Genomic DNA, 13850 nt, shown 5'->3' with positions numbered 1-13850 from the left:
AGTCCTCTCGGGCTCAGCGTCCTCAGTTTCGTGGACTTTCCTCGCGTCGCGCAGCGTGGCAGAGGCCGCCGGCTGATCACAGAGCGGGTCTCTTCTGGCCTAACGACCAGACTGCACTTCCCAGCCTCTCTGGCAGGTAGGTGTGGCCATGGGGGTTCTAGAATGTGAGCCGAAGGCATGTGGCCACCTCCAGACCTGGTCCCCACACGCCTCCCCCTCCCGGTCCCCACCCTCTTTCAGCATCACCGCTGGAGGGGGCTGACCCCCGCGCAGGAACACGGTGCCCATGTTTGTTAGTACCTGCAATCATTTCCTTTATTTGAGTGGGGTCTGTCTTTCCCACTTGAATGTAACCTTGCTGAGGACAGGGCAGCCCTCTCCCCTGGGGGCCTGGCACCCACGTGAGTGGGTGGGTGAGTCCGGTTCTCACCTGTGCCTCTTGGTGGCCCACGCCCCCTGCTAGTGACAGCGGCAGCACCCCGAACCCAGGCCTAAAACTCACCGGGAAACCCAGTGGGGACAGAAGGGAGAGGCCTGAACCCACCCCCAGAAAGCCTAGGAGGTCGCAGAAGGATGACAGCTTTTCTCTTTCCTTGATATCACCTCAGTATTTGTCAGGTCCTGGCCTCCTGCCAGAAATAACAAGATGAAAAAGTCCTTCATATCAGCTCCTTTTAGTCCACGTTTCTCTGAGTTTCCTTAATTGATGATGATTTATTTTCCATAATAATCTCATTGATTTTTTTTGGAAGAAGTATCTTCTGTGTTTATCACCAAAATGCCAGGAGCGGGTAAATACCGTTAGAGAGAGCCACTCAGACCTGGGCCAGCTGCTGTGTAACTGGACCGGGATAAGCAGGTGCTACTTGGGTTGAAAGCCTGAGGCTCCTTGTAGCACCAAGTTCTTTATGGAAAGAAGTTCTCCTTCTGTGGAGGGGAGTGGGGAGCTCAGGGGTGGCCCCGAGCAGCCAGGGTTCTACCCAGTGCGTCACAGAATTACCATCACCCCCGACATGGTCATCATCGTCTCTGCATTTATCAAGTGTCTGCTCTATACCAGGTCCTCTGGTACAGCGGTCCCCAGCCTTTTTGGCACCAGGGACTGGTTTCATGGAAGACAGTTTTTCCACAGACGGGGGTGGGGTGGGGGGCTGGGGGGATGGTTTCGGGATGATTCAAGTGCATTACATTTATTGTGCACTTTGTTTCTGTTATTATTACATTGTAATATATAATGAAATAATTATACAAAGTAATTGATTTATTATGGTCTCTGCAGTCACACCTCTCTGCTAATGATGATCTGTATTTGCAGCTGCTCCCCAGTGCTAGCGTCACCACCTCAGCTCCACCTCAGACCATCAGCCATTAGATTCTCATAAGGAGCGCGCCACCTAGATCCCTCCTACGCGCGGTTCACAGTAGGGTTCGCGCTCCTATGAGACTCTAATGCGGTGCTGATCTGACAGGAGGCGGAGCTCAGGCGGTAATGTGAGTGCTGGGGAGTGGCTGTAAATACAGATGAACCTTCGCTTGCTCCCCCGTCGCTCACCTCCTGTTGTGCAGCCTGGTTCCTATCAGGCCATAGACCGGTACCGTCCATGGCCCAGGGGTTGCAGACCCCTGCTCTAGTAGGTGCCTTACCCAGAAAGTCTTCTAGAAGTAGCACTCTGAGGCCAAAACACCTTCGTCAAAGATGTGACAAACCAGCACAAGTTATGAAAATATAGGTGCAAACAGAGCGCATGTGACCCTCACCCCCATGCGCATAGCCAACAACCAAGAACTTCAGTGACACGTGCTAAGATTTAGCTGGGGCGGTGTCTGCACCTGACGGGGAGTTGCTGTTCTAGGCCGGGCGTGGCTGGGAGCCTCAGCTTCTCCCTTCAGGGCCTGGGATCAGCCGGATGCCTCTACTCCAGGTGTGCACGCCGGGCTCAGGCTCAAGGGGCAGCAGCTGCTCCAGGGAAGCTTCTTCTCACAGTGGTGGCAAAAGTGCAAGAAATCAAGTGGGAACGGACGGGGTCTGCTAGGAACCATCATGTCACTCTCCCCAGGTGCCCACAGCTGAAGCGAGCCACATGGGCAAGCCTAGAGCCAAAGAGGCAGGGATGCCCAGCTCATTGTCACGTCATCGAGGACACCTGGCGGTTTGTGACACAGTGAGTGTGGCAGTGTACCTGACGCGCCTTCCCCTCCCTTCCACACGGTGGAAGCCCCCGAACTGCCGCTCCTCTGCTGTGAAGCCAGGTCAGGGTGAGGGCTTTGCGGGGCGTGGGGGGGTGCGGGTAGGCAGGCAGCCGTGTGGAGCAGCCCGTGTGCAACAGCCCTGTCTACTAAGGGCTCAATTTCTATTTCTGTCAACTGCCAGCTTTGTGACCTTGGACAAGCCACTTAACCTCTCCAAGCTTCAGTGCCAAGTATGTAAAATCAGGATAATAACAGTCCTGGAGAAGAAGATAAGGATTAGCATGTGTAAGCCCTAGCCCACAGTCTGACACAGGGCAGGGTCTCAGGAAATGGCAGCCTCTTGATGCTTCTGGCTCTCCCTAAGTGGTGGGGGGATTTGGGTGGAAGAGTAAACAGCTGTGATTTTCCCTAAAGAGCTGGTCTCTACAGAAGGTCAAGAAAAGAGCATGCAAGTGAGGAAGGAAGGAAATGCCCCAGGTGAGAAGAGGCAAAACCCAAACAGGACTTGATTCCTGGAAACGCCCAGGTGTTTTCAGCATGTGTGAAGGGAATCTGGATGCTTCCAGAAGAGGGAACAGAAGAGCCGGACGGAAACTGGAGGAGTCGATGAGGCCAAGTGTTACTTCACACCAGGCGTTTGAAGGTGGGGTGGCACCAGGTTTGCCCCATGGGGTCTCTGCGTCCCCCTCGGCTGCACATCCAATCACAGTCTCCGGAGGACGGGGTTCTCTCTCAGGGTCTCTGCATTGGGAGCCAGGAAACCGGCCCAGACTGGATCACGTGCCCACTCCTAACCAATCACTGCCACGGAGATTAGCTTGGCCTTGGGCCAATCAGGGTGCGGCCCCGGCGCTCTGGGGCGGGTCTGTCCGGAGTAGTTTGTGGCGGCAGCCAGAGGGGTGCCCCGGGCCCACAGGGACTGCAGGCCCAACAGGAGTCGTTCAAAAGGATCCAAAACTGAAGATGCCTCCCTTTCACTGGATCCGCGTGGAGCCCAGCACCGGGCGCGGGTGAGAGTGGGCGGGGGCACGGGGGTGGGGGGAGGGGGCTCAGGCGGCGGATACCCTGCTGGGGGCCGCGACTCGGTGGAGGGCGGTCTTGGGACCCTGAGTTCCCACGCTGGCCGTACTGGGGGCCGTCCAGCGTGCGCCCCTGGAAGGGCGGCGGAGCTGGGAACTCAGGTGTTCTGCGCCTCCACACACCGGTTCTTCCGTCAGCTTTAGAAAGGAGGCCCGCGGGAGAGCTGGGTTTCCTTGACACCATCTTCCTGGGGCCGGAGGGCGAGGGGAAGTTCTGCACGTGCGGCTGTCGGCCCCGTGGGTTCAAGTCAGAGCTCCCGGGGCCGTGCTTGCGATTGGGTTTCCAGCTCCGGGGGTAGTTTTCAGGATGTGAAGGCGGAAATCGGGAGGGAGACGGAGGGCCCCAATACCCCGATCCCAGAGCTGCGGCCCTCCGTCCCCAGTGGGCGTTGTCCGGGGCGCGGAGGTTGGGCATCAGAGGTGGAGGCCGAGAAGGGCGGACCCCAGGCCGCGCGGCTCCAGCGGCCCAGCTGAGGCCAAAATCCTGGTGGTTCTGTTCATCTGTAAACCGATTAGGACAACCCCAGTGTGTGCCACTGCCCGGCCACCCACCGTGGTCACCTGTAGGGACGTGTAGTCCCCCGGAAATGCTGGGGTCAGCAGGTGTGCTCAGGTGCAGGCGACTTTTCACTGCACCATTCTCAGCGTGTTTGCTCCGAACTTTCCACACCATTTCCAGTAGCTCTTGATGAGGGTGACCCCTGGGGTCTTTTTAACAGAAGGAAGGTCCTGAATCCCAGGCTGGGGTTTTCAGGACACTATGAAAGACTGTCCAAGGCCCCCAGAGACTTCAGGCCTGGGTACTCCAGACGGTCCTTTAAATTTTTTTTTTTAGTTGAGATGTAATTCATATACCCTACAATTCACCCATTATACGTATACAATTCATTGCAGACCCTCTTTTGACTTCATTTCTTCTGTTGGGGTGGTGTGGGCAGTCCTTGACCTTCTAAGAATCCCACTTTGTGGTGAAGCCCCTGACCAAGAAGCCCACAGGATCCCGTGTGACCTTAAGTCACCAGGAAATAGGACAAAAAAAAACCAAGCAAGTCATCTCCCCTCTACCCTGCATCCCTGGATTATAAAAAGGGCATAATAAACAACCCAATTTAAAAATGGGCAGAGGAGCTGAATAGACATTTTTCCTAAGAAGACATACAGATGGCCAACAGGCACATGAAAAGATGTTCAACATCACTAATCATTAGGGAAATGCAAATCAAAATGACTGAGTTATCACCTCACTCTGGTTAGAATGTCTGTCATCTAAAGGGTAAGAAGTAACAAATGTTGGCAAGGATGTGGAGAAAAGGGAACCTACATACACTATTGGTGGTAAGTAGATTGGTGTAGCCACTATGGCAAACAGTATGGAGGTCCCTCAAAAAATTAAGACTAGAAGTACCGTATGATCCAGCTACCCATTTCTGGATATTTATCCAAACAATATGAAAACATATGCACCCCAATGTTCATAGCAGCATTACTTACAAGAGCCAAGATGTGGAAGCAATCTACGTGACCATCAACAGATGAATGGATAAAGAAGATCTGGTATAAGGAAGTAGTTACAGAAGAAAGAGACCTCTACCCCAATTCCCTAGAAGTATCTTGAGTATGAAGTCTCTCGGGGGGGGGGAGTTGTTAGGGGACCCACTGACTGAAACTGCCCGCCCTGGCCAGGCAAGATAGTAGCCACTTGAATGAATTATCTTACAACAGGAGGTCCTGGTAAGGAAGGAGGAACTAACAAGCTACTACCAACCGGAAGAATTCAGGAAAGGTCAAAAGGAGAGAGGAGATATCAGTCCTTGTGTCCTACCAATCTCCCAGAATCCTTCTTGCTGGAACCCATCTTGGCTGAGCAATGAGCCCACGCCACCAGGAAGGACCCTGAGTCAGAATGATTGGCCAAAGACATCCGGGAAACTAACCCTGTTATCATAAAACCCACGTTTTATGACTGCAAGCCACGTGGCAGAGCAGTTTTCTTGGGTTCCCTTACCCTATTGCTCTCCACCTGGGCTCCCCTTCCCAATAAAGTCTCTTGTTTTGTCAGAAAGAAAAAAGATCGTGTGTGTGTGTGTGTGTGTGTGTGTATATATATATGGAATATTATTCAGCCATAAAAAAGATGAAATCTTGCTATTTGCAGCAACATGATGGAACTTGAAAATATTATGCTAAGTGAAATAAGTCAGATGGAAAAAGACAGATACCATATGGTTTCTCTCCTATGTGGAGTATAAAAAAGCAAAATGAATGAACAAACCAAACCACACAAAAACGAACACATAGATGTGGAGAACAGAGTGGTGGTTACCAGGAGGGAAGTGGGGGGAGGGAAAAATGGGTAAAGAGTATGGTGATGAATGGAAACTAAATTTCTGGTGCTGAGTATGCTGTAGGGTATAAGAAGTAGAAATATAATGCACACATGATACTTAAAAATAAAGTTTTTTGAATTAAAAAAGGAACACAAACGTTTTGTTTCTGAAAACGTTTTTGAAGCATTGGAACAGAACAGTATGTGCACGCACAAACACACACAGGAAACTGACAGGACATGGCAGAGACACTGACAAATGCAGCAAGCTTATAACGAAAATGGAGGGGACCCCCTCTCCCATCAGACAGAACCTTGTGAAATAGTTGTTTTGAAGTGAATTGCTCAGACCTATGGAATCCCTTCCTTCATCTCGTGGCATTTGAGTCCCTTCTGGTTTTACTCCCTGCCCCCCGAGGCCGTGGCCCTTCCTTTTTTCTGGATAGCTCAGCGAAAAAGAGGTTCAGAGAAAGAACCTCTGGTACGAGGGGCAACATGGAACGTTGTCTTTAGGGTTTGGTGTTCCCGTCGATCCTAACTTGAGCCACCCATAACACACGACATTATACCCCAGGACTGGTTTAATGATGAAAACATTATTCATTTGACAGCAAGCAATTGAGTGTTATTTTTTGCCTTGACCCAGACAGATCTTCTAGCCTGATAAGTGGTATTTTACATTTGAAGCAATTATCATTGTAATTACAGAGATGGCTGCCATTAGAAAGGTGATATTCTAGGAAGAGTGTCAGAGGCTCCTGGACACTTTGTTCCAGAATCCACAGTTGTAAGCCAGATAGGAATTTTTTTTTAATTAATTAATTTATTATTTATTTATTTATTTTTGGCTGTGTTGGGTCTTCATTGCTGCACACAGGCTTTCTTTAGTTGCAGTGAGCAGGGGCTACTCTTTGTTGCAGTGCATGGGCTTCTCATTGCAGTGGCTTCTCTTGTGGAGCATGGGCTCTAGGCGCTCGGACTTCAGTAGTTGTGGCGTATGGGCTCAGTAGTTGTGGCTCACGGGATCTAGAGCACAGGCTCAGTAGTTGTGGCACACGGGCTTAGTTGCTCCGTGGCATGTGGCATCTTCCTGGACCAGGGCTCACACCCGTGTCCCCTGCGTTGGCATGCGGATTCTTAACCACTGTGCCACCAGGGAAGTCCCAAATTGGAATTTTTAATGAGTCCCCTTGCCTCTCTGTTTGCTTTTTGGAAGTAAAATCATATCAACTTTGGATATCATTTCCTGGTTTGGTTGGAGTCTTCAGAAAACTGTCTTCTATAGTATTTAAGGCTAACTTACTGATTGTTTTGGTGATTTTGAATCGTTGGCTTAAAGAATGTAGTGGGAAAAAATCGCAGTCACAAATCACAGGAGCAAAAAGTGTAACTTTATTTTTCTACAATTAAACTTAATTTTTATCCTGAATCCCATTTCTGTCTAACGGCAGAAAATCTAATTTAGGTAAATTACAGGTTAACTGTGGACAGTTTCATGATCTAGCAGCCATTTTGTGCTTCAGATCAGTTAAATCAGTTGGTAGATTGCAAGAGTGGCCCAATCCCTCCCCCGCCCCATCAGGAGTGCCCACCCACTCTGACTCTGGCCTTGAATGTGTGACTTGCTTTGACCAATGGGATCTTAGCAAATGAGAAGCAACTAGAGGCTCCAAAAGCACTTGCATGATTAGACTTTGTTGATTTTTTCCTCTGCCATTAATACTAGGAATGCCTACCCTAGTTTGCTGACCCAGGAGAAGAATGAGACTCTTGGAGCAGAGCTGGCTTACCCCAGGTGTGACCGAGGCCATCCTAGATCCGTCGGCCACAGCTACTGCAGGCACGTGAGAGGCACGTTTCAGGTGAGCTGTACCCCACGGGCTCCTGAGCTGTACACCACCCAGGCTTGTGGTGGTTTGTTATGTAGCATTTTATTGGTAGTAAATGAATGACCACATGAGGTGGTGGTACCTAGGGGAAGTGTCTGCCCTGCTTGCACTAGCATTCGCGGAGGTATGACGTCTTCCTCTCATGTTTCACTATCGACGTCCATTCCTGATGAGATTCCCTGGCCAGAACTGTCCGTTATCGGTGTCCACCAAGGTGGCCACAGTTCCATGTGGCCTCAGGCTCGCATTGGTCATGGCGATGCCCGTGGCCTTGCCTTCCAGGCCACCGGGAGGGTTGCCGACCTCCACCACCTCCCTGGGGCTGAGAGAGACTCAGGACTATCAACCAGCTTCTCTTCCGCTGCCCCAGGAAAACACCTCGACTCTCCTGGCCCAGTCCTCGGTGGCGTGGGTTCTGTCTGTGTGCCGGGCGGCCCTCCCAGAGTTCCGGACAGTTAGCAGGCCTGAGCCCTCTGTCCTCGGATTCCAAACTCCTGTCTTAGTGACCAGGTGCCGGCCCCCCACTCCCCTGGAGAAGGGTCTGGGTCTCCTCAAGCCTGTCTTGTGTCCCTGTTGTCCTCCCCGCCCCTTCTCCCTGGACATCAGTCCCCTTCTAAGGGCGTCCCCACACCCAAGCCCCTTCCCCCCCGCCTGAGCCGTCTTCACGTGGCGTGTGGTCCTCTGACTCGCCGTGCGGTGTTTATGGCAACGCTTCTGACTGGATCCCTTGAGCGCTTAGTCTTTTGACTGCCGAATGCCCAGCACTTGCTTTCAAGACAGTTATCTCTGTGATGGGATTCAAGAAACGATTTTAATCTGAAAAGCCAAGAACTTGACCACTCTGCCCCCCAGTGTCTCTGGGTTCTTTCCATTTTCTGGGCATGGTGTGCTGCTGAGCGCGTTGGAACAGGCTGGTAACTTGACTCAACGAGGAAATATGTGTGAAAGAAACCAGAGTTTATCCTGTCACGAGAATATGATTAAATTGACAGTCTCTTCTTGATTTGAGGTGATTGGCCAATGAGAGTTCAGGGCAAAGTGGATGAAGAGTTTGTGTGGGGAGTGAGGAGAGGTCGTGTGACCGGGGGCCAGCGGGTTGCTGATTCCCGTCCCAGGGCCGATGCTGCCCTTGGGCCTCGGCATGAGTCACTTAGCTTCTCACAGCCTCAGCTTCGTCCTCTGGAGCACGGGGTTGGACCAGGTGATTGTTTCGTTCTCTTCCAACTTGGAAGTCCTGTGACGCTAGGATTCACGCCAAGAACAACCAAGAAGCCAGATTTCTGACCTTGCTGAACTGACCCCCTGTCCTTCTTTAAACTGGCAGCTTTCTCTTTAGTTTCTAAGTCTGATCATTTCTGTAATTATTGTGCAGTAGTTTGACACTGGACCTTGGGTGACAACTGGACCCCATGTAAACATCAGAGGGTAACAGGAAAAAGATCATGGGCTTTGAAGTTAGACCAACGCAGGGTTTACGTTAGAAGGTGTTTAACTGAAAATAACTAATAAATTCCTGACTGACAATGGCTTCGACCATCTGGACATTTGCTGCTCACTCAACAGGAGTCTGGAGGTAGGAGGTCCTAAGATTGATTGGACAGCCCAGCCGTGTCATCCGGGCCCTGGGCACGTGCCAGGCTTCCACTGCATCTTCAGCTGGTTGGCTTTATCCTTATTGCCTCATGGATCTAAAAAGGCTGCCGCAGGCAGACACCTTACCCTCCCACAACATGTCCGCCAGCAGGATGGAGAGGCAGAGGATGCCAAGGGGACCTGTCCTTGAACTGTTCTCTCCTTTCTATCAGGGAGAAAATCTTTGCCAGAAGTTTCTGTTCTTGCCGCTTTCTCTCCCATCTCGTTGGTTGGCCAGAAGGGGTCCCATGCTCACCCCATACTAACAGTGGCAAAGGAGGACAGGATTCTTGTGACCGGCCAAGACCAATCAGAATGCATCTCTTGGGGCCAGCCAGTTTCCATAAAAATCAGGTGCCATTAGCACAGAAAAGGGGGCATTAGCTCATGGGATCTGCCCGTACCCCCGGTTTTAAATTTGAGCTTCATTTAATGGTCTGTGTGAGCCTGAACGAATCACTCAGCTTCTCTGAGCCCCATTTTTAGCATCTGAAAATTAGGGATAAGCCTCCTGACTTCGCAGGCTGTGGGAGGGACTGAGTCGGACAATGTGGGGAGTGGCCCCAGAGCATTGACCATCCCCTGCCCGTGCCAGGCACTCAAGCAGTGGTAACCTTGCCCTTCCTAGCAACGCTGTGGATGACAGCCGGTGAGGGCAGCTTTGCTGAGCTGTCTATTCCCAGTTCCCAATTTCGATAAGCTGCATTTCCAGGACAAGACATGCACGAGCATTGCCAAAGCCAACACGTTTGGCTCCAGTGTTTACTGCTGTGACACCTGCTGCTCGAACGGGCTCTGTGCTGTTTTGTACATATTAGTTTTGGACAGTGGCTGCACGTTTTGTCTTCGGATTTCTTAGTGGGGAGATTTAGCATCTGGCAGCATGGCCTCCGACTGCGAGGCGTCTCGAGCAAGCACTGTCGCCGGCTGCGAGCTGGGATCAGACTTCTGTGAAGGGAGAGAAGGGCATCTGTTCAGAGAGGTGTGGCCGCCCTGGGGGAGGCCCCGTCATCCACATTCCCACAGGGCTGGCTAATGGGCCTCTCCAAACGCAAACATCAGGCAGAACTCCAGGGCTTCTGTTCCCTCGCTGCGTACAGCCGGCCCATCAGCCCTCCCTAAAGCCCACTGTCTCCTTTTGTACAGCCCCAGGCCAGTCCGGCCTCCTGGGTTCCCCACGCAGCGCCAAGTGGTGCTTCAAAGACAGACCCCACGCAGATCCCCCCAGGCCTGGGCCCTTCCTGTAGCCTCCATCGCAGGTGCAGACTGTCCCCGACTTGTGGTGGTTGGACTTAAGATTTTTCAAGTTTATGATGGTGTGAAAGTGATACACACTCGGTAGACACTGTACTTTGAACTTTGAGTTTAGATCTCTTCCCAGGTTAGGGATGTGCGGGACCATCTCTCTCGCGATGCTGGGCGGTGCCAGCAGCCCCCAGGCAGCCCCGCGATCACAAGGGTCGACAGCCAATACACCTGCAACCACTCTGTACCCGGGCACTCTATTTTTCACTTTCAGTACAGTATTCAAAAATCACAAGAGATATGCAACACTTTATTGTAAGACAGGCTTTGTGCTAGACGATTTTGCCCCAGTGTAGGCTCATGTAGGTGTTCTGAGCACGTTTAGGGTAGGTGAGGCTAAGCTATGATGTCCGGTAGGTTTGGTGTATTAAATGCATTTCAACTTTTATGATATTTTCAATTTACAATGGGTTTATCAGATGTGACCCCATCATAAGTCGAGGAAGACCTGTAGAATAAAATCCAGCTCTTTCCTCGGCCCAAGGCCTCATGATCCGGCCCCGTCCACCTCTCAGCCCCTTCCTCACACAGGGCCGGCTTCACAGGCACCACATCTGCCCGTCCCATGGGTCCCACGCTTCCTTCTTGCTCTGCTGTCGCCGTCTGGAAATCCTGAATAATTGGTGAAGGAGGGCCCGCGTTTTCATTCTGCACTGGGCCCTGCAGGTTATGTCCTGTCCTCGCGTCCTCCTGCCGTTGGCCACACTCCAGCTCTCCTGGTCCCTGGGACGCCCAGGCTGCTTCTCCTCTGGGGCCTTGGCCGTTTCCCCGGCTCTTTGCAGGGCCCCTGCCTGTTCAGCGGGCGGCCTCAGAGGGGACTCCCGCCCACACCGCCCCCCCCCCCGCCTGCTCACCCACCGCTACACTGTAGGCTCACCCTGTCGCTGTCCCACCAGGGTCCTCACACTTCAGACAGCGCCCAGCACAGAGCGAGTACTTGACGCACATGTGCTGCGTGAGTGAAGAACGTAAAGCAGCTGCCAGTTCCACAACTTAGACTCTGTTTCTGGCCTGAAGGTAGTAACTATGGGAGTTAAAAAGTGTTGCTCACAGAAAGAGTGAACTGCTCTGTGACTTTGATTTGGGACGGGGGTCATCTGAAGGGGAGAGAGGGAGTGCAGCCGCCCCTTCGGTGGGACCCGTGCTGGCTTCTGCAGAGATGCGAGTAACTGAATATTCTGAACATTCAGTGAAGAGCTCTGATGATTTAATAAAATTAGGAACTGAAGTAAAGGACAGTGCCCGGAAGAAGAGCACCTTACATACACACACACATCTATACACACACCCCTACACATACACACATCTACACACACACCCCTACACATACACACCCCTACACATATACACATATACACACATATGCATACGCAGATACACATACACACCCATATACATGCCACACACACACACCTATACACACACACACCTACATACACACGTATACACATATGCATACACATATACGTACACACCTATACACACACACCTACATACACACATGTATACACATATGCATACACAGATATACATACACACCTATACATACCTATACACACATACACACACCTATACACACACACATCTATACATCTACACATACACACATCTACACACACACCCCTACACATACACACATCTACACATATACATGTATACACACATGCATACACAGATACACATACACGCCCATATACATGCCACACACACACCTATACACACACACCTACATACACACATATATACACATATGCATACACAGATATACATACACACCTATACACACACACCTACACACACCTATACATATACACACACCTACATATACACACATGCATACACAGATACACATACACACACCCATACACATACATGCCATACACAGACACACACACACCTACACATACACCCATACACACATACACCCATACACATACACACATACATATACACCCATACACATGCCATACACACACACCTATACATGTACACACATAAACATATATTCACACACACACACCTACACATATACACCCATACACATACACCCGTATACAAATATACACACCCCTATATACATATACATACACACACCCCTACACACACATGCACATACACACACATATACATATATATACACACACCCATATATACATATACATACACACACCTACACACACATATGCACATACACACACACAGTCTAAGGCAGCGTCCATCTCTTTTGGGCAGCTGGGAGATGGACTCAGCCCCAGATTCAGATGGGCTCCCAGGGCAGTGGTGGGCGGGCCTGGACGTGGTGCGCACTCTTCCCCAGACCCCAGGCTCTGCCCTCAGACCCACCGTCTCTGGACTGAGAGGGAGGAGGCCGGATCCAGATGGCCCAGGACTCCCCCGCTTGCTCCAGGTGGCCTGAGAAGCACCTTGAGATCCTGGGTGAGCTGCACCGCCCATCTCAGCGCTCCAGTCTCTTCTAGAAAAGGTCTGGAGCAGATTGTAGATTTGAGGACAAAAAAATTACTGTCTCCTCTGAGGAGGCCTATCGCTGGCCCCAAGCAAGCTGACCTGCGAGTGAGCCAGGGCAGCGTTACTCTTCAGCCCGTCGCCCGTCCTCAGGCTGCCGCGAGGATTAAGTGAGGTGACGCGGTGAACTGCCAAGTAGGCTGGAAAAGGCAGTCCTGGCATGAGGTGGGCGCTCCGTAAACTTGCATCGGTGAACGGCGGCTGCCCTCGGCTGTGCTGGTTGTGAACGACAGAATGCACACAACTAGTTTAGGCCGAAAGGGAGCTATTGGTGTGGGTTAGGTGTAAACACACAGCAACAAGGAGTGGCTGGAGAGACAGAGCAAGGCTGATCTTCCAGGATCAGCGCCTCAGATCACGCCACGCCCTGACATGGGGAGCACCGCTCGCTCCACTGATGACCCTCCTGCCCTGGGAGCTGGACCTGGTAGCCCCCCGACCCTGCAGACATCACCTGAGACCAGGTGCATTTGCCTCCCAAGTGCCAGCAAAACGGAACCCGTGCCCGCCCTCCGAGCCTGTTCCCACACATCACTCCCTCTGAACTGAGGCCTTGCACGGCCCTGTCTGATTGATGGATCCTGCATCCCAGTTGCAAGGGGAGCTGGGAACTGAGTCCTGACTTCCGTGTGCAGCAGTCAAGACTCGCAGCATGGGATTTCCTCAACATAGAAGGTTAGTTGGAAGACGAGGGGAAGCTACAGATGGGACAGCTGTACACGGCAGGGAGCCCTGGCGCAGGAATGAATGAAGGAGTAAATAAATAAATGGAAGCCTCGAAAAACTCCTCACCTACGCCAAGGCCTTGGTTTCTCTGTCCAAGGCCCGTCTGGCATCCGTCTTTGTGATGGAGGTAACATGGTGCTCCACAGGGGGAGAGAGTGGCGGGCTGCGGGTGCAGATTAC

At 51.7% G+C, this 13850-nt stretch overlaps 1 protein-coding gene across 1 annotated transcript in view; it reads left to right on the top strand.

Moving 5' to 3' along the window:
* The first annotated feature begins 2300 nt into the window (after positions 1–2300).
* Positions 2301–13850, top strand: part of LOC309634485 (uncharacterized protein) — a 28863-nt gene continuing 17313 nt past the window's right edge. The window contains exons 1-2 of the mRNA XM_082404662.1: positions 2301–3200; positions 7322–7457. Of these exons, the coding sequence (XP_082260788.1) occupies positions 2659–3200; positions 7322–7457 (678 nt within the window). The 5' untranslated portion in view covers positions 2301–2658. The remainder of the gene's footprint in view (positions 3201–7321; positions 7458–13850) is intronic.

The sequence above is a fragment of the Balaenoptera borealis genome, assembly GCF_965194805.1.
Source record: "Balaenoptera borealis genome assembly, chromosome: 9".
Taxonomy (NCBI): domain Eukaryota; kingdom Metazoa; phylum Chordata; class Mammalia; order Artiodactyla; family Balaenopteridae; genus Balaenoptera; species Balaenoptera borealis.
The sequence above is the reverse complement of the archived record's forward strand: the minus strand, read 5'-3'. Positions and strand labels throughout refer to the sequence as shown.